This window comes from Lissotriton vulgaris, chromosome 2_1 (assembly GCF_964263255.1).
Source record: "Lissotriton vulgaris chromosome 2_1, aLisVul1.2, whole genome shotgun sequence".
NCBI classification, from domain to species: Eukaryota; Metazoa; Chordata; class Amphibia; order Caudata; family Salamandridae; genus Lissotriton; species Lissotriton vulgaris.
This window is the reverse complement of record NC_141687.1, coordinates 25,604,667-25,629,820: the sequence shown is the minus strand read 5'-3', so window position 1 is coordinate 25,629,820 and position 25,154 is coordinate 25,604,667. Positions and strand designations below refer to the sequence as shown.

The 25,154-nt window shown below is 45.9% G+C and overlaps 1 protein-coding gene across 1 annotated transcript in view; it reads right to left on the bottom strand.

Moving 5' to 3' along the window:
• Nucleotides 1-15,156: 15,156 nt before the first annotated feature.
• LOC147729487 (uncharacterized) overlaps nt 15,157-25,154 on the bottom strand; it is a 47,489-nt gene continuing 37,491 nt past the window's right edge. The window contains exon 3 of the mRNA XM_086954001.1: nt 15,157-15,657. Within this exon, the coding sequence (XP_086810127.1) occupies nt 15,195-15,657 (463 nt within the window). The 3' untranslated portion in view covers nt 15,157-15,194. The remainder of the gene's footprint in view (nt 15,658-25,154) is intronic.

Genomic DNA, 25,154 nt, shown 5'->3' with positions numbered 1-25,154 from the left:
TACTGTATAACAGGGAGAGGATGTAGGTAACTATCAAGGAGGCCTCATGGCTTATAGTGCAGAACTGGCCACATGGTGTAGTTTGATAGATCAATCGACAGAAATCTTTTATGTTTACAACCAGCAAGCGTTGGTAAAAGTACTGTTCTGGTACCTTTCACAGCCAGAACCAACACCGGTGCTTTGTAAGACGTGCCAAACTCCTTCTTGTGCACAGTCTTTTTTCAGACTAGATCCCCAATCTTTGGAGTCCAGCCAGGAGTTGCTGGTTGCACTTTCACTTCACGGTGGCAGAACATTTCTCAAGTTTGCTTTAGTGCTCATCCCGGAAGTCTTTGAAGTCCTGTAAGACAGCCAAACGTTCATTGATATCAAAAAGTGTTTCCATCGCTACTGTGCTACGATTGTCAAGGTCCGGAACCCACACTGAGACACCTAACAGGACCTCTTAGGGAGCCCGACCACCCAAGAATCTTTTAGGCAGATTGTTTAAAGCCCATACAGGTGGTAGATCCAACTACAGCCTGAATGTAATACTCTAGCTGTTAAAGAATGCATTAAGTCATGGTTTTTCTTTTCCTCTATCATATTTCTCTTTATAGGGCGAGGAATAGTGCACAGCTTCACCCAAGGTCCCCATGTTATCCCAGTAAGCCTTAGAGGCAAACGCTGGTCCCTGGTCTGAATAGAATGCAGCTACTTTATTTGTCCTGATAGAGACTTGCAAATCTTTTTTAACAGTTCAAGCGTCAGCAGATCATTGTGTCCATACTCTTAGGAATCTAGAACATTAAATCACTGCTAAGAAAATGTATTTGAAGGAGCCAAACACTATTTAGTGGTCCGCAGTGGTCCAGATATACACAGCCCAGGGGCTTGTTAGAAATCAAGAGAGGTATCTGTGGTGGGCGTGCTGTGGAAGAAGCTTTTATTTGTTGGCAAATGTCAGTTAAGAACATACTGTTTAGTCTGTTTGTATAGGCCTGACCACCCATAGCATTGCTGTAGTAGTGAAACTGTAGCTGCCACGCCAGAAGCCAACACCTCATATGCTGCCATGAGAAATTCTGGTCTGTGATCTGAATTTGGAATGACTCTATCCGCCACTCCTGGAAGTCGACCAAATAGAATGTTTCACGCACTCAGTAGGTAGGAGTATTTTCCTAAGGGAGTGTCACAGAGCAAAGCTGCGACAGCCACCGTGTCTCTATCTACCCTGGTGTGTGAAAGAGTTATTGCAGCTATGACAGCACTGCTGCCTTTGTGGCTTCATCACTGAATTCTCAGCAATATGTATCCCTATATGCTGATGACTGATTTTGTGGACAACATGAACCCGTTGCAAACATGCTTTAAGATTTGCCACTTTTTCCCCAAAGCAACTTGTGCTCGATAGTGTAGCCCTTTGAGTCTCTGAATCCATTCTGGCTCCAAAAGCGTAAATAGTCATTGTAAGACTGGTTGCAATACTACAAATCGTGGTTGCAATACTACAAATCGTGGTTGCAATACTACAAATCGTGGTTGCAATACTACAAATCGTGGTTGCAATACTACAAATCATGGTTGCAATACTACAAATCGCACACTATAAGTGTGAGGAATTCAGGATCCATATTCTCGAGTGCCAGAATAAAGAGCTTTCAGTTCAGCCAGCTGTGCAGTGCCCTCACCTAGTCAAGTCAAGTCAAGTCATAGAATTTGTATAGCGCACTACATACCCAGAGGGTTTCAAGGCGCTTAGGAAGGGGAGGAGGATTACTTGTCAAATATCCATGTTTTAAGTTGCTTTCTGAATGCTAGGTGGTTCTGGGTAAGGCGAAGGTAAGCGGGGAGTGAGTTCCATGTTTTAGCAGCCAGGTATGAAAAGGATCTGCCTCCCATGGTGGTCTTGTTGATGCGAGGTACAGTGGCGAGGGATTGGCTGGAAGAACGTAGTTGGCGGGAGGGGGTGTAGAAGGACAGTCGTGAGTTGAGGCATTCTGGACCGATGTCGTAGAGTGATTTGTGTGCGTGGGTAAGCAGTCGGAAAGTGATCCTCTTATTGACGGGTAGCCAGTGGAGGTCTTTAAGGTGACCAGAGATGTGATCGTTGCGTGGGATGTCTAATATGAGTCTGGCTGAGGCGTTTTGGACTCGTTGGAGTTTCTTCTGGAGTTTTGCGGTAGTACCTGCGTAGAGGGTGTTTCCGTAGTCCAGTCGGCTCGTGACCAGAGCGTGGGTGACTGTTTTCCTTGTTTCGGAGGGGATCCAGCGAAATGTTTTTCTGAGCATGCGAAGAATGTTGAAGCAGGAAGAGGATACGGCGCTGACTTGTCTGTTCATTGAGAGTAAAGAATCCAGGATGACGCCTAGGTTCCGTGCGTGGTCTGTCGGGGTGGGTGCTTTTCCGAGGGCTTCCGGCCACCAGGAGTCGTCCCATGCAGAGGGGGATGTACCTAAGATGAGGACTTCTGTTTTGTCTGAGTTCAGTTTCAGACGGCTTTGTTTCATCCATTCGGCAACTTCCTTCATTCCTTCGTGTAGGTTAGTTTTGGCGGTGCTGGGGTCCTTGGTGAGAGAAAGGATCAGTTGAGTGTCATCCGCGTAAGAGATGATGTTGAGGTTGTGTTGGCGTGACTGTGACTAGTGACTGTGTGAATGTTTATAGAGACTGGAATACTCCATCCCTCATTTTATCCCTTACCCTTTTGCAAGCAGTGTAGTATTGATGCTTACTTCCAAGTGTGGGGTGGGCAGAATAATCAGTGCAGACAATGAAGTCATACTGATCTAGAGGCATAACGTCACTGGCACATGGTATTCTTGTTCATATTGTAGGCATGCTTGTGTCTATAGTGTAGAGTCAAAGACATGGCCTATGTCCGTTGCTGTTAGGGAAGTGGCAACTGTATCCATCTAGGGTGTAAAGCTATCATGTTTGGGATGCTGGCTTTGTAGCAACTTCTAAGGCTGGGAGTCACAATAATTATGCATTTCCCCTGAGTCAATGATCTTTCCTTCACAACAGCTTTCTGTACTGAAGCCAGTATTTTTATGTAGGTGCAAAATGCATTTCAGCACCAGAATATAAATGCAATTTATATGCAATCGGAATAGTGCCATCCTTGTTAAAAGTGACAAATTTGTATCCAGTGGCACCTGCAATGATGTAGACCAACACGTTTGTGGTGTCAACATGTGTGTGTAAGTATTTTCAGGCAAGAATGTCAATCTATATAGAACGCAAGATCTGTCTATGTTCTGGTGTCCAATGTGTGCTTGCGAAGTCTGGATGGATTCGTTCATAAATCGGTTTTACCCATTGTCCATAACCTGGTGTGCATTTTCTACCAAACTTCAGAAAGTCCAATAGTGTTTGCAGCTTTTTGATTGTGTTTGGAGGTTGTATGAGTGCACATTTCTCTAGGAAATGTGAAGCTAAGCTTTTGATAGCTTGTATCACAGGAACAGGACACCAAGAAAGGCAATTTTTGATTTCTGGAAATAAAAATTGTAGCCTATTTGAGCAAATCCCACAACAGTGCGATCTACTCCGGAAGTTGTATTTCTATGTCATCATCCGTAAGGTACATGTCATTGACATAGGACAGTGGTTCTTGGTAAAATAAAATGGTAACAGTCCTGTTACACAGGTAGAGAACAAACCTCGGCTGTTCTTATACCCCGGAGGCTATCGAAAAAAAAAAATAGTTTTTGCGACCCAAGCACGGAAAGTAATTTCAAATATTGGCATTCAGTTTCGGCAGAAAAAAACATTTGAAATGTCTAATGTTGTTTGGTATAGTTTGCACACTATGTTGTTCATAAATGATATGTTGCTACATTGTTCTTAAATGCTACTCAGTGTGAATTTTGTACTGCAAATGTGCAAGCATGCCTGTTTAATTGTCTATAGTCTAGGACTATGTAATATGAATGGGCTGGTTTCGCTACCGGTAACAAAGGTTTGTTCACTGGTGAGATACAAGGCTCTATTACTGGGTTAAAATTGCTCTAACAGCGTGCTTAGTCACAGGTTCAATGGAGTATTGTGGTTGCACTTGTGGGCTGGACCTTATGGTCATTATCTGATAAGGTGAATCCTCAACCCAGCCTACATGGTTGTGATATAATGCCGGGGCTTGTACAAGGGCCGGCTCTCTGGCATATGCTTGTTTAACTGCATCGGAACAAGGTCGGAGAGGGATGTAATATTGCATCTTCCCCTGGTAGGATTTTTTGTACAAACTCATGAGGCCAATCCTTTTCAGCCAAGAGAATATCATAGCAAATATCAAGTTCTCCCAAATGAGATCTTTAATGGTACCAGGCATATCACCTTCAATTTCGAGTTGCAAATTAACAATCTGCCTGGAGAACTTACTCTCTGATCTGGAGTTTCCACCTGAACAAACTCATTAGTTGCTCTTGCCACCAGACACTCTTTAAGATTATGGCAAACTATCATGACCTCTGCCATGCTGTCGAGCAGAGTTAGATCTCACTCCCTGTTCAGAAGCAGAGTTCTCAATATGTGGGGCATATTTAAGTGCAAAACCTGGCACTTTCTTTTTCTTGAATTGAGGCTTTTGTTGTGGAAGTTTTTCTACCTTTTTTATGGTGATGTAGAAGAGCATTGTGAGTCCTACTTCAGTTTCACGTCTTTCTCCAAACTGCGCTCTGCTCGCCCTCTTGTCGCCGAGCGTTTTTTAGATGATTCCTGAAAGGAATGAAAAAGACATGTATCAGTATACTGATAACTATTACTGCTTAATAGCTTTACAGTTACACATGTTATAGCTCTTTTCAGAGGATTCCTGTGAAGGAGAGCCACCCTGTGACTTAACCTTTTCTTTTACTTTTTTATTATCCCAGCATTTTTAGAAGACTCTGGTCCCTGGCCATGGCTATCCTTTTCAGAATTGTCCTTTAATTGAGGCTTTTTAGGTGTGGCCCCAAATGATCTTTACCTATAGATGTGCAGGTTTCAGCAATCATTTTTAGTATATATTTTTATTTTATTTATTTACTAGCAGCCCGTCCCGACCTTGTCGGGAGCAACAGGCTTCCCCAACCCCCGCCGCCCCGACATTGTCCAGCAGCCCGGGCCCCCACCCGGCCTGTCCCCCGCCTGCCCCGACCCCCGCCTGCCCCGACATGGGTCCCCTTACCTCAGCCGCCGCTCCTCCTGCCTGTCCGCTGCTGATATACTGCTTTAAATATGTTTGTTCTTCTTTGCAGAGGTGTACAGCTGACCAATCCGTTCTACAGAGTGTACATTGGCTGGGAAAGCTTACATCATAGCTAATCTTTTTGGCCTAGAGGTGTGTTAATGATTGCTGTTTCACCATAAAAACACAGGATCATTCTCTTTTTTCCTGCAGCCCGGGCCCCCGCCCAGCCCGTCCCCCGCCTGCCCCGACATGGGTCCCCTTACCTCAGCCGCCACTCCTCCCGCCTGTCCGCTGCTCGCACCGCCGCTGGCATGTCCGCTGCTCCTTACGTCACCGCTCCTCCCCCGCGCCATGCCCACCGCTCCCTTACCTCAGCCGACGCTCCTCCAGCCTGTCCGATGCTCGCACCGCCGCGGGCCTGTCCGCTGCTCCTCACGTCACCGCTCCTCCCCCGTGCCATGTCCGCCGCTCCTCGTCGCGCTCCTGGACGCCGCTCCTCCCTGCGCTCCTGATGTGAGCACGCACGTCGCGGCTGGCGCTACTTTGGAGGGTTTTTTTACTGTAAATTTTTTAAATAACGTTTTTATTTTATTTATATAGCCTTTTATATAGCCTATAACCATCTACAGACCCTGACGATTCCAACGGTGTATCGGGTGTGTGGATTGGCGCTGTGGTTCCTGAGTTTACCCGCCTCAAAGGCTGAAAGTTCTGCCTTCATTTTAGTAGTAAAAATTTAAAAGGTTTTATATAGCGCTACTGGACCCAAGGGTATCAGAACGCTTTACAAGGTCGGTAGACATATAAGAAAAAGTCAGTTGTGTGCATTAATCATGGAGGATAAAAAATATACGTATATTATTTGATACATCACAAAAAGAAAAATTGAAATCCATATTTAAAATCCTAGATTGAAAAAGATAATATTCATAAAATTGTCAAGTCAGTTGTGTGCATTAATCATGGAGGATAAAAAACAACACATTCAAACGAGTAGACGGTAGATATATAAGACAAAATTAACCATGTGCATTAATCATGAATGATAAAAGCAAAAACAAAAAACATAGCATATAAAAGAGTGAATGGGAGGGGAGGCAAGGAGATCAAGAAGGGGAGTGTTGAGATTCAGAGAGAGAGGGAGTGTAGAACAGGGGGAGAGGAGGTGTGAGAGTTGGGAAAGGGTGTGGGATGCGGGGATAACAGGGGAGAAGGAGTGAACAGTGTCAGAATCAGCGACATTAGGTGCCCCAATATTTGTTGAGAAGAAGTGCTTTGAGCCTTTTTTTGTGAAGAGGGTAGGAGGGGTTGCAGCGAAGATCCTTGGGGAGAGAGTTCCAAATCATAGGGATCAACCAGAGAATGCCCGAGATTGGGCTTTTTTGCATTTGAGTCTAGGAGGGATTAGGACAAGGGAGTTAGTGCTCCTCAGGGACCTGGAGCACCCAGCTTTTAGTAACTTGTCAGCTAGGTAAGAGGGGTTGGTGAGGTAGAGGGCTTTGTGCATGATACAGGTAATCTTGTAGGTCTGCCAAAGCGATTGGCGTGAGGCGATGGCAAACTGCCAATGCTGCTGATTCCCCTTTAATATTACTTACAATTATGAAGTCTACTGTAGCCTAGTTGCCTATCAATTTCATACCCAAAAACAAGGCAGGGGCCACCCCGTATTGATTTTGAATCTGTTTTAGCACACCAGGCAAAACAGGTATGGATGGTGCACCATTTGTGATGGTATAGAATGCAGTAAATACTGTGCCCCATGTTGCACATTCTTCTACTGTGGTGTTGCTTGGCATTTAAAACACTTCACACTTTTGGGGTGATTAACAGTATTTTGTAGATTTATTCCAGTACTCTTACAGGGTTCTCAACATGCATTCCATTTTTTGATTTTTGTCTTGTAACTGGGTCTGCTCTCTTCTCTTCTCCCAGGATGGACTGGAATTCCACTCCCTGGCACCCTCGAGGAAAGTGGAAAGCTCAAGTAATTTCTACATTCTTGGTACGATCCCTTTTCTATAGATTATACTTTCCTTTGTATCTATTCTATCCTAACTTGGTGCGTGTTACTATTCTTACCCTGTTTCTGTAGTTTCTCCTAGTTTTCCCCAGTAATAAGGTCAACTTTAAGGAGAATGTAAACAAAAATAGCACCTTCTTTAAGACTAAACTAATAAATAACCTTTGCTAGCTCATAAAACTGGTAGAGTAATCAAAAGGTAATTGGAAGCAGGGCATCTCTTGCAATAAGCTCCTAAAGTGTGGCAAGCTCTAGATTAGTTTAGTTAACCTAGACCCCAGCCCAGACCACCCATTGTTCCTTCTTGCCTCCCCTGCCAGGACTGTATTCAGTCACGCACCTGTGTCAGTCACACTCCTCCAGGAGCGTGGTGGGGCGAAACGACTTGCTGGCGGTTCTCTCAATCCGCTGGATTAGTCCCAGCTTTGTCCTTTCCGTTCTGCATCCAGGGTATCAATTTGGGCTCTCCTCAGCTTCTTGACATGTCATGTGAGAGTGCCAGAGTTGCCGTATTCCTCTCAGCGCCCCTCTGACCAGCCTCAGGGTTTCCCGCTGGGTGGCCTCCTCCCTCTTCCTGTCCATGACGCTGAGTCTGTCCTCTCTTTCTCTTATGTCACCCTCGTCCCTATTCTTCCTTTCTTTTCAGTCCCTGTGGATCCACTTCCTAAAAAATGAAAACTCTTTCTTTTCTTTTGGTTTCAGCTATTATGCGGGTAGTGGACTGGTGCCTCCCCCTCACATCCCTTGTCCTAAGACTGAGGGCCATCCCTAAAGGTAGGCACATTGTGTGAATTATGTATTTATCTTCAGAATTGAATTTCTTCCCGTTTGGTGGGAAGCTTAACCATAATTTCATTAATAGTGACTGGTCTAATTGCTAGTATTGATAAATGCAGTTACGCAGCTTTACAGCTCCTGCAGGTTTTGTTGTTATTGTTCGTATAACAAACTGTGCCATATGTCTGTATAATCTAACTGGACCTGTGAAAAGTGTGTGCTGCTCTCCTGCTGTGAGTGCTGCTAATTGTAGATATGGTGTTTAACCGGCTAAGACTGACTATATTGCTCCTTCATTGCTGAGAGGGACCAGTCTGACGTTCGCTAGTGGATGTAGTAGGGTGCCTTGGAACCAGTTTGTGTGTTCCTGAAATGTGAGTGCAGTTTCTAAATCTTCATAAACTCTGTAATTGTTTAGAACTACTGCTTGAGTGCATGTGTGAAAGGTTCCAGTATTGGCATCTACTGCTGGAAATGTTACCCAGAAATAAAATACCTCTGCTTTATAAGCTTTGAGGCCTCTACCATGAAAGTAATGTCGCCTCCAATAAGAGCAAGCCCGTAGTGTTGTAAAATCTGAGTTACTGCATATCTGCAGTTTAGTGGTATAACCACTGGTGCTGCTTTAGCCATTTTAATGAATAGAATTCAGAGAAGGTGAACTATAGTGGGGTGATCCTTTGAAAGTTTCAAGCTTGTACAGCCTGCAGACTGAAATACGAGTACCTATTTATTTAAGGAGGATTATTTCCTAACAACACAGATGTATCCGTTAAAGGTGACTAGGAGCTTGAGGCATATGTAAGAAAACTACTCAGGAGACCATTACATAAGTCCCTGGCCTATATAGTTGGTGGCGCCATGTCCTACGGTTTCTACTAATTTAGTGAGACTGTGCATTTGGGCAACATAAGTATCAAAACGATGAGGACTGCGTCCACTCATGCCATCAGAATATGTTGACCTGATTACTGGTTCCAGACTAACTCACAGTGCACCATCTGGACCCGTAAACCTATAAGGGCACCTGAAGGTGTCTGCAACTTCAGAACATGATAACCCTAATTCCCCCATGGAAATCATGTAAGCAGAACTACCCTTTCATAGTTAACTCAGACATTTCGAAAGGGAGACAAAAGAAATACACAAATCGTCATTTCAAACATTTATTGAAGAAGTTGGATTATTTTGTAATGAGTAATAGAAGGAAACAAAGCATAGTAACCAGCATTACAAGAATGGTGAAGAATATAAACTATAAATAATTCAATTATTCTGATTATAGCAGTGATTATATTAATACATCTAATTGAACTCCTCCCTAGGTCTCCCTACCCTAGGGAGCATGGGGTGAATGTGGTTCTGCCAGATACCTTGAAGTGGTCTAACTCCCCATGTATCCGGGTGCATGCTTCTTCAAGAAGCCAGTCTGGTGTGGAACATGCTGCTATTCCTTGCATGGTAGAGATGAGAGTCAGCTCGGCTGGAAGTCAGACACGGGGCTTCCACAACAATCCATGGAAATGCTCCTCTGCCGAACAATGGCTCAAGGCAGCTTATATAATAAAAACTGGACCCATTTGAACTGTGTCTGAGTTCTGATCTGGCTGTCATTGTTGATTCTACCAATTCAGAGCTGCCTCCGAACAGACAATAACCTGCAAGGGCAGTTTGAGCAGAGTCCTTGGTCATTGGACACTTGGTCTTTGGACAAAATGTATGGTGGTATGATAATGTGCCTATGAAGAAATGTATTCGTAAGCAAAATACTTTGAGTACACTATCTCACACAAGAATGCAAGCAAAATGTGCTAAAGTCCTTGTTTAAAAAGATGTCAACTTTAAACCTGAGCATGTAAAAGGGAGCGTTTGTACACAGGCCCAATTAACCTCAACTCACTGGACCAAGATCTAGCTTTACGCCACATTTTGTTTGAATCCATTTAGCAGTTTTGGGCTGTGCCGTAACCAAAGTTACTATGGAAAAATACATGGGGAAAAATTGTTTTTGGACCCACCCTTTTTCTTGGATCCTGCTTGATGGATCCCCACAAAACTTTCCAGTTAGGAGTTGCTGGTGGAAGACTTTTTTTTTCAGAGTTTTGGGTTGATTCATCAATTAATGCCAATGTTATAACTACTTAATGGCGACCACCCCTGGGTAAAATATATATTGTATGCATGTATGTGTATAAATAGTACCGGTGATACCACAGTCCAACTGTAAAGAATCAGAAAAGTGTCACTGATTACTGTCGGGCGGCTCACAGTGCAGGTTATAGTAGCTTGTTTAATCTATATGGACAGCTGGTGTATATTCGCTCATGCGCACATCAATTGAAACACGTGTGAGAGATACTGGGAATTACTTTTGTAATAGAACCGCTTTGCTGATTCTTTGTGGTTGGACTGTGGTATCACAGGTACTATTTGAGCCTTGAAAATTCTTGTTTTAGATGAAAGACATGTCAGCTGCAGGACGTGTTTCAAGATTATCGATAACAATTAAAGTGGTGAAAATGAAAGGAACAAAACTTCAAATATTTGGACTGCCTCTTTAAAACGATTGAAGTAAGCAACACAATTTTGAGTGCTCCAGTATCATATGTTAATTATAGAATTTACATAAAATTCATCAGTCCATGCAATTCAAAGATAAATTCATATTTCTAAATAAAGAATGCACGTGCTAAAATCAAAATGGTTTTCAAGTTCACACTCAGTATTCGATCTTGGGTCATTCATCCTAGAAATAGTTTGTAGGCATTGGTAGCTCTCCTTAATCCAGCACTCTCCCTGCTGTACCCATATACTTTTTGTATTTAGGTGACAAGACTCCACAACCAATATGTGTATGTAGACATGGTCTACATCAATCTTTCAGTGTCCATGTGAATAATGATCCTCTATTTGTTTATTGGGTGTGAGGTTGCCGATGGTGTGACTCTTATTGTTACTGCCTCAGTGGGCACCTGCTAGTCAATGTCACGTGTAACTCATATAGATCGACACAAGACTGAATAACGTAAAACTGAGACGAACTATGGAGGGAAAAGAAAGAACCATAAATGCTGGGAGGGGATAATGGAGGAAATGGAAAGACTGGGAGAACATCTGTCCCAGATATGATGAGTACTCAACAGCAGATGGTCACATTGTTACCTTGTTAATCATCCAAATGTGATACCAGATCTAGATTTTTGTGGAGACCATGGGTCTCCTTGGTCCCCAAACATATAATGCGCGCTATCCATCCCATCTTAATAGGGTCACTCTGTCGCCTCCTAAGCGGTGTGCTGTAATCCTGCCAATGCCAAAGAAGGACAATGTATTGGTATGTCTAGCCACTGGGCAGGACATCAAAAAATGCCCTTCTATTCTCAAGGATTTGCTTTTTCACAGGAAAGGTTGTGTTTCCAACATACTGCAGGCCACAGATGCACACAAGAGTATACACACAATACTCTGATGTGCAGGTTATGCTCTTTAGATTGGTATGCGCCTGTCGAAACCTAATGTTATCTGGCTTCGCATTATTACAATATTTGCAGGCCTTACATTGACCGCACCTCAACAAGTCATTTTGTGTGCTCAGCCAGTTTTCCTCAGGGTTGTGTGCTATTATCACCGTGCAGTAGTAAATCCCTGAGAGACTTACTCCTTCTGCATGTTATGGTAGCTTGTGGTGTCATGTCCTTGCCAATGATCTGATACAGTGATAACAATGTCCAGTCTTAGTTGATCACCTGTTGTATCTGTGCAGAATTTCTATTATAGGTTGTTATGAACCTTATACCAGGGGGGTTGGTTTCTTTCTCTGTGACTTAAAGCAAATAATGTCTCTTCTTGCTTTGGTGTCTGCCTTTTCACTTTCTGCATTTAATATTCTTGGGGTATGTCCAGAAATATGCACCTCACCATCAAGGTTGGTGCAAGGATCTTGAACAGCTCTCCTAAAGGAGTGTAGTCTAGGCAGCTCTTCTCAGCTAGGACCTTTACACCCACAGGGGTTTTTGATGCTGGAATGCATATCAGCAGGATTCTTTGCTTCTCTCAGACAGAGTTGAGCTCTTCCCGGGCTGGGGTGATATGATGAGCGGGATCAAGTGGCCCTCATGGATCTTGGAGATGGTCAATGGTGAGGTGGAGCTCTTTCACTACCATGGATTTAGGCAGAGTCTGGAAGCCTAGCTTTGTATTCTAGCACATTTCTGGATCGCTTTCTTTTGCTCCCCGGCATAGGCTACATTGCAGTCATCATGGGGGGACTGTACAAGGGCCCTTCTGACTTCAATGCAGTGTGGAGAGGAAAGACTCCTAGCATTATAAGTTCAAAGATGGTGCTGATGTTGTGACAGCTGAGATCTGTAGGAAGAAGCAGAAGTCCCTATCAAGCAGATTTAACATGTTTTATTCTCTAGGCAGGATCAGGTTTTGCGGTTGACCTCCATCTGTTGATGAATGTGCTTGATTCTATGTTGTGAATTATTAGTGGTTTTACCCAACTATATGTGGACACTTGTTAGAGGAGGGAGAATTTTAGACTTACTGCTCTGAAAAGGTGAGTACAACTGGTCGTGGCATGTTACGCCATTCTTGCCACTGAATGTGCCCTGGGAGGCAAATCCTAAGGGAGAAAACATGGCTACAATGAGACTTATTCTGGCACGGTGTGCAGGGAATGTGGCACAGAAGCCAATGGGTAGTGAGGGATATAAGAGGCTGGGCACGGATTAAGCCAGTACAGATGTTGGTTTACTTTTCCCCCGGGGACAGAGCACGGTGTAGGAAGGTTGGGCTCAGGACTTTGGTAGGAATGTGGCTTTGCGCAAGGAATGGGTGACTCCCACTAGCATTCAGCAGTGTACCTGCTGCCCTGGGTATCATCAGGAATGGATTCCCACTGCAGCAGAGGGCAGCGAAAAGTCCCCCCTTACACAAAATATTCACGCAAGTGTCACACTTTACAAAGCTTCTGAAGTTAAAACAAAAGTCGAGTTGACCAACTTTCAAAATGTGCACACCAACATATATTTGGTTATCGTTGTGCTCCATCAATGAGTCTTACATTCCATTGGCTTACTGTAGGGTAGGGTGTAACCCTTTCAAACTCTTCAGGTTGACTTGGATTCTTGTAGATTATCATAGGACGGTCTGGATCCCCTTGGTGAGCACAGGGTGGTTTTGATCCTTTTGGCAGCGCAGAGGATGACCTGGATCCCCTTGGATAACTATAAGATGGCTTTCAAGGGCCTCATCATGTCCTAGATATCACCAGAGGTTGACAGGGATTCCCTTGATGACCATGTTATTAATAATGAAACCAAAGGTTGGCTGGTGTCCCTCTGGATAACCTTGATCCAAATTCTTACCATTTTGTTACGTCACAGGTTGACTCCGATCCCCTTGGACCCGCATGGCATGCCTTAGATTTCTTTGGATCGCCAGTGGTTGTCTGAACTTCTCTTGGTTTGTTTACTGTGAGGTACCTTGGACCATTTTGGTCCGACACAGATTGACTATAACCCCTTTGGATAACCGAATAGTGACTTGTAACCCGTTGGGTCTCCACAGGTTAGGAGGCATTCTCTTGACTCACTGTGGGTGGCTTGTAACACATTGGATCTCCAAAGATTAGCTCAGATCCCACAGGATCAGCATGACATGGCGTAATTTGTCTTGCATCATCAAATGTTGGCTTGGGTTCCATTGGTTCACCATGGAATGACTCGATGGTTGAGATTCCTCTGGATTCCATTGGACAACCACAGGCTGGATTTGGTACATTGGACTGGATGTTTCTGTTGGATGTGGGATAACCTAGATCACCTCACATAACCATGCAATGTGCTGACCGAGGTGAATCTATCAAGGAATCACTTGAATAGACCCTAGTTATGTCACTGCCATTTCTTCACAATACCAGACTATCCCCTTTCCTTGTCTGTTATAGTCCCACAAATACATTTAGTAATTGCCCTCTTCTGATAGCGCATACAGTTCACTGATGATCTTACATATGGCATGAGTCTGAAGACAGACGCCTGATAATAAGAAAATTGAACAGCATCTTGCTTGCTTTTAGCAAACTCTACCTGTCGAGGAGCATGTTTTCCTGCCCTCGCTAGCATAGCCTAATGTATGGGCCCCCCATGACTAGACGCATTGGGTCATGGCAACAGAGACATATAATTTAAAAAACATCTCACTCAGTCAAAACTTTTTTATATTTATTTGTTCCTCATGAAGACCTTCCATTAATTCTCATGAGCTCAGCTTAGGCACCAATTTCAATTCCTGTGCTCGATCCTAGAAGCTGTGTGTTCTGGACTATAAATTCATTGCCATTGTCTGGGTATGGGACACCCTAGTTGTTATTTTCTGACAGGCTACTACTAGTTTACATACTCAATCTAATCCAGAGATTTAGGGCCCCATGACTATGGCGGGCGGTCAAACCGAAATGGAAAACTGGCCCGATCACCATAGGTGCGACGGTCCCGCAAAGCCAATTAGGATTCGACCGTCACCCTGGCGGTCGCCTCCCACATCTTCAACTTTGTGGCGGGAGGTGCTGTAATGTTGAATATGCATGCAGTGCATTGACAGGCACAACGTGACAGGCAACGCGCTGTGCCTGCCTGCCACCTTGTGCATGGCAATGAAGTAGGGTACGATAGGTAATCCCCCAAGTGCAGCCACCCACCCTCCCACTCCTCTGAGGGCCCACAATGGGCCCCCAAAGTAATTTACCGTATGCCTTTCCATGGCAGAGTCTCCGCCATGTAAAGGCATGCCCACCGCAGGCATACTAATATGGACCATATTGTGGGTCTTTTCCGCCGGGCAAACAATCCGACCGGCGGAAAAGCGGCAGACGGACTTTCCGTCCGCCGCGATACCCCCGCCATATTAATATGGTAGGGGTAAAGTGTGTCTTGGTGGTGTGCGGATTGCCACCGCCCGCCACTGCCGGCAGGATGGTGGCGATCCGCACAACATCATAATGTCCCCCTTGGTTTTTTCCAACACTACATGGTCAAGAGTTTTTGGGCACAGACAATGCAGAGGTCATGACCAGATGTGAGGGTGATGGCTCCAGGTGGGATCTCCTGGTAGGAGGCTAAAGTGAGCAATACAAATCAGAAGTGAAGTGCTTGTTTGCTGAAACCTTCAAACGAAGACAAATGAGCTGAGTTAAAGAGATGTAACATTTCATCTTGACTTATCTCTACTCATCAAACATCAAACATGCCAATGCCGTCAATGCTGTTCACACCCATTATCAACTTCTCCACCTCACCAGATAATGATGCAATTTTGTGGGTTATCTGAAAAAAAACTGTGCCATCTTCGTGATGAGAAGCACTTGTTGCTTTGCAGGAAATCATAGGTGATGACATAAGCGACGAAAAAAACTGTATCATTTCTTTTGCGAAGGAACTCAGGCTTGAGGCAAAGTCCTCCCCATCAGAGCACTGGAAGTCAGTGAATTTCTCTACTATGGCGTGGAAGCCTTCGCAAAAGCTCTGAATGTGCTCTACACAATCAATGCACAGTTTTAAAATATCTTTTAATTCTGACCACCAGTCTCCCTCCTTATTTTCTGCACTTTTCTTGATTTTCTGGGTTCCCACTTTCATGGTCTTGACGGCTTCACGTAGCGCATCCTCATATTTTTTAATGTCTATATACTGCTGCCTAGAAAGAGAAAAGACAGGTACAGTTAATATCATTTTAGTTAACTCGACATGAAATATTATAGCCTTATAGCCCGCCGTAGCGGTCTATCCCGGCTATTAAAGGCCTGCTGCAGCGTTAAAGGCCTGAGCCGAAGGCGAGGGACTTTCACAAGGCAGTGGGACTTTAATAGCTGGTATAGCCTGGGTATGAAGGGCTATAAGGCTATTAGAACATTCTGCCACTAGAGGGCAGAATGTTTTAAAAAATAAAACAAATCCTTCAGGGAGCGCGAGGGGATTGAAATCCCCTCAGGCTCCCTGAAGCCTTTGTTCACAGCCAGAGCAGTGAACAAAGAAACATTGGAATGTTGGAGCTCGGGGTTTTTACCAGTCATTATAAGCACGAGCACTCCATTGTTTTCAATGGAGCTCCCAACATTCCAATGTTCTAATAGAATATAGGCATTAATACTTGCAGGTGCTACTGGAGCAATTCAGGAGGACCTCAGAGCACACAAACAATGCCCTTGTCCTCAGGCTTGGCACACTCCCTCAGTTCCTGCAGTGATCAGACCTCACAAAACATAAATAGCTCACTTTGCTGTGAACCAGTTGCACACGAGATATCCCCCGTTTCTGAGCCTTTCTCCTAACTCCTAACCACCCTATATACGAGTGTCTGCAAGTGACGTCCCTGTGAAGAGTGACACAAGGGTGCGTAAATCCAGATCTCTTGTCAGGCAGCAGACACTAGTGTGACAAATGACTCTACCTGCACTCTGCCTTCTCCAGTCGATCTCTGACACTTACACTGAACTCTTTAGGGCAGGTAGATATTCATAAATGCACCATCCCAAGTGGATGAATGTGTGTGTCCTTGTGCAATCTTGTACAGCAGGGCTAAGTGGTAGATGAATGAGTGTCTCTTTGTGTGATCATGTACAGTGAGGCTCAGTGGTGGATGAATGTGTGTGCCTTTGTGTGATCTTGCACACAGAGGGCTCGGTGGGGGATGAATTTGTGTGCCTATGTGTGATGGACTACAGTGGGGCTCAGTGGTGGATGAATGAATGTGTCTTTGTGTGATTTTGTATACCAAGGGCTCGGTGGGGGATGAATTTGTGTGCCTTTGTGTGACCTACTACATTGGGGCTCAGTGGTGGATGAATGAGTGTGTCTTTGTGTGATCTTGCTCAGCGGGTCGCAGAGGTGGATGAATGTGTGTGGCTTTGTATGAACTTACAGACTGGAGCTTGTGGATGAATGTGTGTACCTTTGTTTGATCTTGTACAGTGGGGCTCAGAGGTAGATGAATATGTGTCCCATTGTGTGATCTTGTACAGCGGGTCTCAGAGCTGGATGAATGTGTGTGCCTATGTGTGATCTTGTACAGCAGGCCTTGGAGGTGGGTGAATGTGTATCCCATTGTGTGATCTTTAATAGCATGGCTCAGAGCCCGATGAATGTGTGCACCTTTGTGTGATCCATCTCTCTGCTCTCTAAACCACACACGTCTCCCACCTACCGATCCATCTCTCCACTCCAACGCCCACCCACCCTTCTCTCCACTCTCCCGCCCTCACATCCCTCAGTACCACCCACACATCCCTCCACTCTCCCACCCACCCACCCCTCTCTCTACTCTCCTGCCCACCCACCCATCTCTCTACTCTCCTGCCCACCCATCTCTCTACTCTCCCACCCACCCATCTCCTCCTTCACCTACCGCTCCATCTCTCCCACCCACCAACCAATCTATCTACTCTCCCACCCACCCATGAGTCCCACCCACCCATCCCTCTACTCTCTTGCCTACCCATCCAGGTCTCCAGCCCACCCATCCATCTCTCCACTCTCCTGCCTACCCACCCGTCTCTCCACTTTCTCTCACCCACCCATCTCTCCACTCTCTCTCATCCACCCACCCATCCATCGCTCCACTCTTTCCCACCCAACCCAACCCATCCATCTCCACTCTCTTTCTAACCCATCTCTCCTCTCTCCAGCCCACCCACCTATCCTTCCACTCTCTTACCCACCCATCTATGTCCCTAGCCCACCCACCCATCTCTCCCTTCTCTCACCTACCAATCCATCTTTCCACTCTCCAACCCATCTCTTTACTCTCTCTCAATCTCTTCACTCTCCCACCCACCCATCTCTCCTCTTCCACCTACCGATCCATCTCTCCACTCTCCTGCCCACTCACCAATCTCTCCACTCTCCCACCCACCCATCCATGAGTACCACCCACCCATCCCTTTACTCTCTTGCCCACCCATCCATGTCTCCAGCCCACCCATCCATCTCTCCACTCTCTCACCCACCCATCCATCTCTCCACTCTCCTGCCCACCCACCCATCTCTCCACTCTCTCTCACCCACCCACCCATCTCTCCTCTCTCCAGCCCACCCACCCATCTCTCCACTCTCTCGACCCAGCCCACCATCCATCTCTCTTCTCTTCAGCCCACCCACCCATCTCTCCTCTCTCTCTCTCTCCAGCCCACCCATCCATCTCTCCAGCTCACCCACCCATCTCTCAACTCTCCCAGCCACCTACCTATCCCTCCACTCTCCCTTCCACATCCACCCATACATCTCTTTATTTCTCCCAAGGCTGGCAGGAACTGCGCCTCTTTTACTGCCAGCCTTGCTTCTCCGAAGCAAGGACTCAAAGGATTATTTCAAAACACATAAATAAAAGGTATTTTCATTTACATTGGCAAATAGTCAAACTGTCGTAAACGTGAGAACTATTGCATTATGAGGGGCGGAGCATAGTCTACGCTGCTTTCCAGCTTCTCCGGACCGCAGGTGTCCCCCAATAAGCCGCAATCTGACCCACAATTTGGCTCGACCTGATAGTTGGCAGCGGGGGGGGAGGTGGGGAGGATCCAGCGGCCCCTCTCAAAGCTACACAACGCTCAGAAACGAGAGAGGGAGAAAGAGAAAGAAAAACCGTGGTAAATGCAAGTGCAAGCGCAGCTGCCAGTACCTGGCGGCCGCAGTGAGAGTGAGCCCTCGGTAACACTGCGGAGGAGGCCTGACCAGGTCAGGTGCAGGCTGCAGCCAAGCCTTGTGTGCCCCGCTTGCCCCACCTTGCTTTCCTTCCCACCTTAGTCGCACGCTATATGCTACAGCCACAGACCTTGGTAGCCCACATCAGGCTAGAATTACTTTAGAGTCCAGAGTCCAGAGACAAGTGTGGCCAGGAGCACCAGATGTTGCTCTACCCATCCAGGGAGGAAAGAGGAGTAATAAGTGAACAGGATTAGGAGGGAGCCCCCAATCCCCTGCCTCCTACAATCAGTGCACAACAGCTACAGCGACCTGCTCTGTGGCAGCAACCGACAAATCAAGCCACATAACATCTCTCTTGGGTAGAACAAACTCTTGATCCCCCGTGTTTCATCCTGTCTCCGTACCCGTGCAATGAGATCAGGAAAGATCAGAGGTGCTGTAGGAAAACCACAAGGGAAACCTGAAAAGGAAAAAGTGGACCAACAAGTCGCGGACAGCCCCAGCAGAACCCAAGACTCGGAATCAGAGATCAATCAACAAAAGGACATCAAAACTGACATGGACATTGCCAAAGAAGGCAAATTGAGCCCCACTATCACCACCAGTCCAATCACCAGAACTAGTGCCAAATCTAGTAAGCGGGCACTTATTACAGATTTTTGAAATGTTTGCCGTAGACTATCCCCGGAGAATCATAAAGCTAATAAGAAATCCAAGGACGCTAAAGGAGCCAAGCAAGGCCCTGTCACTGATGCCACCAATGACATTGATGACACACTCCGAGAAGGCAACGGCACCAGCGATAATAAAATAGCAAAAGATGAAAGAACGGAACATGGGGATCTCATGCCCCCCACAAGAGACGATGAAAGTCATGATAGTCCTACACATAATCATCTGAATTTACCAACTAACCGTCAAGGACACCATCTTCAGGCCATAGAGGCAATAGTCCACATAGAGACAATCACAAACTGGGAAATCACACACACTCAGTGGGTCAGCCCGGTCCATTAAGCCAACCAAGTCAAGATCAACAACGCCAACAACAAAACGCATTACAATGCCTCAATTAAGATCTTATCTCAGGCACTTCTGTACCTTTCTAGCTCATCAGCAGTTTTACAAATACAATCACCGGACCAAACTGGGGCGCAAATAGCATGCAGTCAAAAACAGATTCCTGGCATGCTTGAGACACCCCCAACTCACCCCAGCCCGCTCAGAAGACGGAACGGGGACCATCACCACAAAAGATAAAGGGGGTTGTGCCACTTGAATCCCTTGAGGCCACGTTGGCCCCCCTTAGAACCACAGGGATTACATGAAAACGCTCAATTAAGAAATGTCGAGGAACAAGGAGATAAATCCTAGACGGATGCACAAATATATCCACCAACCAGTTCTGTATGGTCACTACTACTAGGCACCATGGAAACCATCGTATCTGCCTGAAATATCATGCCGACAAGCTAGAGACTCAAGTCGAGCTATTAAACGTCCTAGCAATATACGTCCAGGGGATAGAATAGAAGTTGCAAGATTTAAACACCATAATAACGAAGGTCCATCAAGAAAAGGATATTACATATCATACCTGCCACTGCCCCCAAATAATTGATAAACTTGCAAGGGTTCCAACCATTATGTCAGAGATGCTGGGGGCAGTCCGGGAAACACAAACAAACCCTATATCATCATCTAAGGGAAGAATACCTTAGGAAATGGACAAAGTTGGCTGGGAGAGCCCACGTTGCAATAATCCAAGAGTGAAGGCGACCACTAAGTTTCAAGACCACAAATGCAGAATCTCACCTGAAGCCGAGAATAAGTCTGAACCACTGAACGATCAATTACACCCTAAAGGATCTGCCTCAATTCAAAATCAAGAGTATTTATTTATTTGATGCTATTTATAAAGCGCATACAATTACCCTTAGGCGTCTCGGCGCTGAAATTGCATTTAGGTTTCACCCTGGAGCGGTAATACGGAATAAAATCACTGATTGAACAACCAAGTCTTCAGTTTTTTTCTGAACTGAAGAAGAGTGGGACTTGTTCTTATGTGAATGGGCAGAGTGTTCCAGAGTCTAGGGGCCGCAGTTGAGAAGCGGCGATCTCCCCAGGAAGCTGTACGACTGCGTTGTATCACCAGTTGATTTAGAGAGGTAGATCTGAGCGTTCTTGGGGGATTATAGGGGATCAATTGCTCTCTAAGGAATCTGGGTCCTAGTTTCTGGAGCGATTTAAAGACAATACACAGCGCTTTAAATTTGACCCGATTGTGAATGGACAACCAATGGTATTGTTTAAGCGTGTCCGAGATGGGAGCAAATCTAGGTTTTTTTGATAGCACTCGGGCGGCGGCATTCTGCACTGTCTGCAGTTTTTTAATGACTCTGTTCTGGGCATTGAGCAGCAGACCATTACAGTAGTCCAATGAGGACAACACTAGTGAAGAAACCAGTGTTTTTGCTGCTGATTCTGGCAAGTAAGGAGTAATTTTTCTTACCATTCGCAACTTAAAATGAGCATTGGCAGCCACCTTATTCGCGTGGGCCATGAAGTTGAGCTGGTTGTCGAAAGTGACACCCAAGTTTCTAACTTTGGCCGTGGGGCATGGAGGAGTGCCCATGGCCGTTGGCCACCAGGTTGCCGACCAGGCTGGGGAGAGATTGCCGAAAATAACCACCTCTGTTTTATCAGAATTGAGTTTCAGGCAATTTCTTGCCATCCACTCACCAATGGCAATCATCCCGTCTTGAAATCTCTCTGCCATTTCCTGACCGTCTCCCTTTATGGCCAGAACCAACTGAGTGTAGTCTGCGTATGAGGTCAGGCCCATCCCGTATGCTTTGATGACACTAGCAAGGTCCGACACATATATATTAAATAGTGTCGGACTCAGGGATGAGCCTTGTGGGACCCCACACGGTAACGACAGCTTGGCCGACTGGAAGGGACCCATGGTGACCGCCTGAGTTCTGTTGGTCAGGAACGAAGCCAGCAGGTCTCTAGCAGTGGACTGAATGCCCATCCTCTCGACACGGTCGACCAAGATCTTGTGGTCGACCGTGTCGAAAGCAGCCGACAAGTCAAGGAGGACTAATACAGCAGTACCTCCTTGGTCACGAATGATTCTTATGTCGTCAGCTGCTTTGATGAGGGCGGTTTCCGTGCCGTGGTATTTGCGGAAGCCGAACTGGGTATCATCCAGCAGGTAGTTGTTCTCTATATAAGCTGATAGCTGCTGGTTCATAGCCTTTTCTATGACCTTTGCTAGAAAAGGGAGACTAGCAATGGGACGGTAGTTATTCAGTTCACTTTTGTCTAGCCCAGGTTTTTTAAGCAGAGGTTTAATAAGTGTATTTTTCAGTGAGTCAGGGTAGGTACCGGATGCTAGAATAATGTTACAGAGGGTGGTTATGATAGGGACGACTGTGTCTGGTACTGTGGCTAGTACAGAAGAGGGGCAAGGATCCAAGGCTGATCCTGCTTTTATCGTGTTAAAAATGCTCGTGACTTGATCAGTGGTGAGGGCATTGAAAGAGGTCATAGTAGTACTAGTTAAATTAGTCAAAGAAGTGATCGGAGGGGTGGAAGCACTACTATGAACCTGATCCAGATTAAATGCTTGATAGATGTCATTGACTTTAGTGAAGAAGAAGTCTGACAAGGCATCACATAATGTTTGTGATGGGGGTGGGTTGAGGTCTGGAGCATTTCCCGCAAGGGTTTTTGCAACATTATAAAGCTGTTTGCTGGAGTTTTTAGCAGCTTCTATATGGCGAGTATAGTAATCCTTTTTCGCAGTTATAATCATTAATTTATAGGTGGCCAGGGCTTTCTTATAAATGTCCTTGCTTTCAGTATCGTAAGTTCTTCGCCATTGTCGTTCCTTGTTCCTGGTGAGTTGTTTTTGGTCTTTTAGTTCTTTCGTGTACCACTGAGCTTTGGGCGTATTTCGGTTTTTGGAAATTGATTTAATGGGTGCCAACTGAGTAGAGGCTTCACCCAGCCATTTTTGGAATTGAGTGGTAGCAATCGCTGGATCGGTGGATAGTTCGGGGGTTGAGGTATTGAGAAGCAACATTAGATTGTTACGGTCAATGTCCTTCCAAACTCTAAAAGTGCCTTTTGTTGCAGGGTTTACTGTTTTCTGCTGCGGGCCTTTGATAGTGAGTTTGCTAAAAATGACAGAATGATCTGTCCAGGTCATGGGGAGAACAGAGGTGATGGACAGTCCTTCCACATTTGTGAAGATGCCATCCAGCGTGTGGCCTGCCTGGTGGGTGGGGGTAGTGACCAGCTGTTTAAGTCCCATCAAGTCAAGATCAGATATGAGGGTTGTAGTATCCTTGTCACTATTAAGCTCTAGGTGAAAATTAAAATCACCTAGTATTGTGGTGGGTCCTTCTATTGCTATAGATTCGGTAATATTGGTAAGATTTGCGAGAAACGCGGATCTGGTGCCTGGGGGTCTGTATATCAAAGTTCCCTTAAAGTTATACGTAGGGGCCATTTTGATGTCAAAATGCATGGCTTCGCATGCTTTAATGGGAATAGGTACGCAACGGGTTTGGTATTGGTCTCTGGCAATGATGGCTATTCCACCACCTTTTCCCTTGGGCCTGTCCTGCCGATAGGCACTATAGCCTGGAGGTACTGCCGTCACATAGTCAGGCGCAGAAGCTTCGTCAGACCAGGTTTCTGTTATATAAAGTATATCTAAGTCGAAATCACTAATCAGATCTGCTATGTCCTGGCAGTGCTTGCTCAGTGAACGCGCATTAACAAGAGCCATGGAAATGTGTGTATCTACCTCCATAGCTTGAGTTTTGCTATACAACGGGGAGGTAGCAAGCAAAGGCAGGGAGTTGCAGTGAGGACACTGTGTGTGAGGTGCCGACTGTGTGAGCGAGACATCAAATTTGGTACATAATGGAGCGTAAGAAGGGCACAGCTCCCTAAGCTTGCTGCAAGAGTAAGAAATGCGAGAAACAGGGGTCGTGGCCCTGGGCCCGGTCCCGGCGCGGACGGGCGCAGACGGGCCCGCCTTTGGCGCGCCTTTGGCGCGCCGCCGGCACGCCCGCTGCGCCCGCCCGCTGCGCGGACGGGCGATAGTGTTGTTTTTGTACATGAGTTGGGCGGGGCGTGAGGAGGGTGGGAGGGGCGCCGAGCTCTCGGCCAGCCTTCCCAAAGCAAGATGGCGGCCAAGTTCGATTCTAAGCTTCCCTGCGCCTGACTACAGCGGCGCTAAGGGATGGCAGTTCGATACTGGGCGAGGTGAACTAGTCTCAGAGAGACAATCTCCTAAAAACGAGGCTATTTAAAATATTTACCAGCGTTAAAAACAATAAATTGTCTCTATCGTTTTTCCCATTCAGATATACATGTAAGGTGCAAGGGAGCACAGTGAGACCTCCGGCTTCCGCCTCAGAGGGAAACTAGTGACAATTACCTGCGTTAGTGCAAAAACGATGTTTAAATACACTGGGAGGGCGGGAGGGGCGCCGAGCTCTCGGCCAGCCTTCCCAAAGCAAGATGGCGGCCAAGTTCAATTCTAAGCTTCCCTGCGCCTGACTACAGCGGCGCTAAGGGATGGCAGTTCGATACTGGGCGAGGTGAACTAGTCTCAGAGAGACAATCTCCTAAAAACGAGGCTATTTAAAATATTTACAAGCGTTAAAAACAATAAATTGTCTCTATCGTTTTTCCCATTCAGATATACATGTAAGGTGCAAGGGAGCACAGTGAGACCTCCGGCTTCCGCCTCAGAGGGAAACTAGTGACAATTACCTGCGTTAGTGCAAAAACGATGTTTAAAAAAAGAGTACTTACTGTTAGAATAAGACACAGCCACACGAAGATGAAGAAGAGCTGGTTTATTCACGTCCGGTCTCATGCACTCCGCTCACCTCAGTGAACGTTCTATCACAGACGCCCTGCCAACATTCCATGGAACAATTAATGCGGGGTGGGAGGAGAAGGGGGTTTGGAACATACCATTATCATATGGCAACTAGATAAGATTACAACACATCTCCCTCTGTACGGGATAAACAATTTATATGATAGGTCCTCCAGAGAGGAAACATTTTAAGCAACTTAAGTTACATAGTCTTTTTGCCAACTAGGTGGCTGGCGCATCCTGGTCACTCTGGTTTCCTGACTGTCCGGTGAATTACCATCCTGGTTTTCCTCACCAATGGCCATTGTTACACACACATCGGGGCAGGCACTTACATTGTCTATGCTCCATGTGCTTCCGTCTTCCAGCACCAGCGAGTTATTGTTCACTCTCTGTATCCTTACAGGTTTTGAGAAGGAGGACACTTTTGCTCGTCCTACAGCAGGTCTTTTGACCACTACCCATTGTCCAACAGAGAACTTCCTGGAAGTGGTTCCCCATTTCTAGTCGTATTTGGTTTTGTACTCCCTTTGATGTAGTTCCACTTTGTCTTTCACAGACATCCTGTCAACCCACACCGG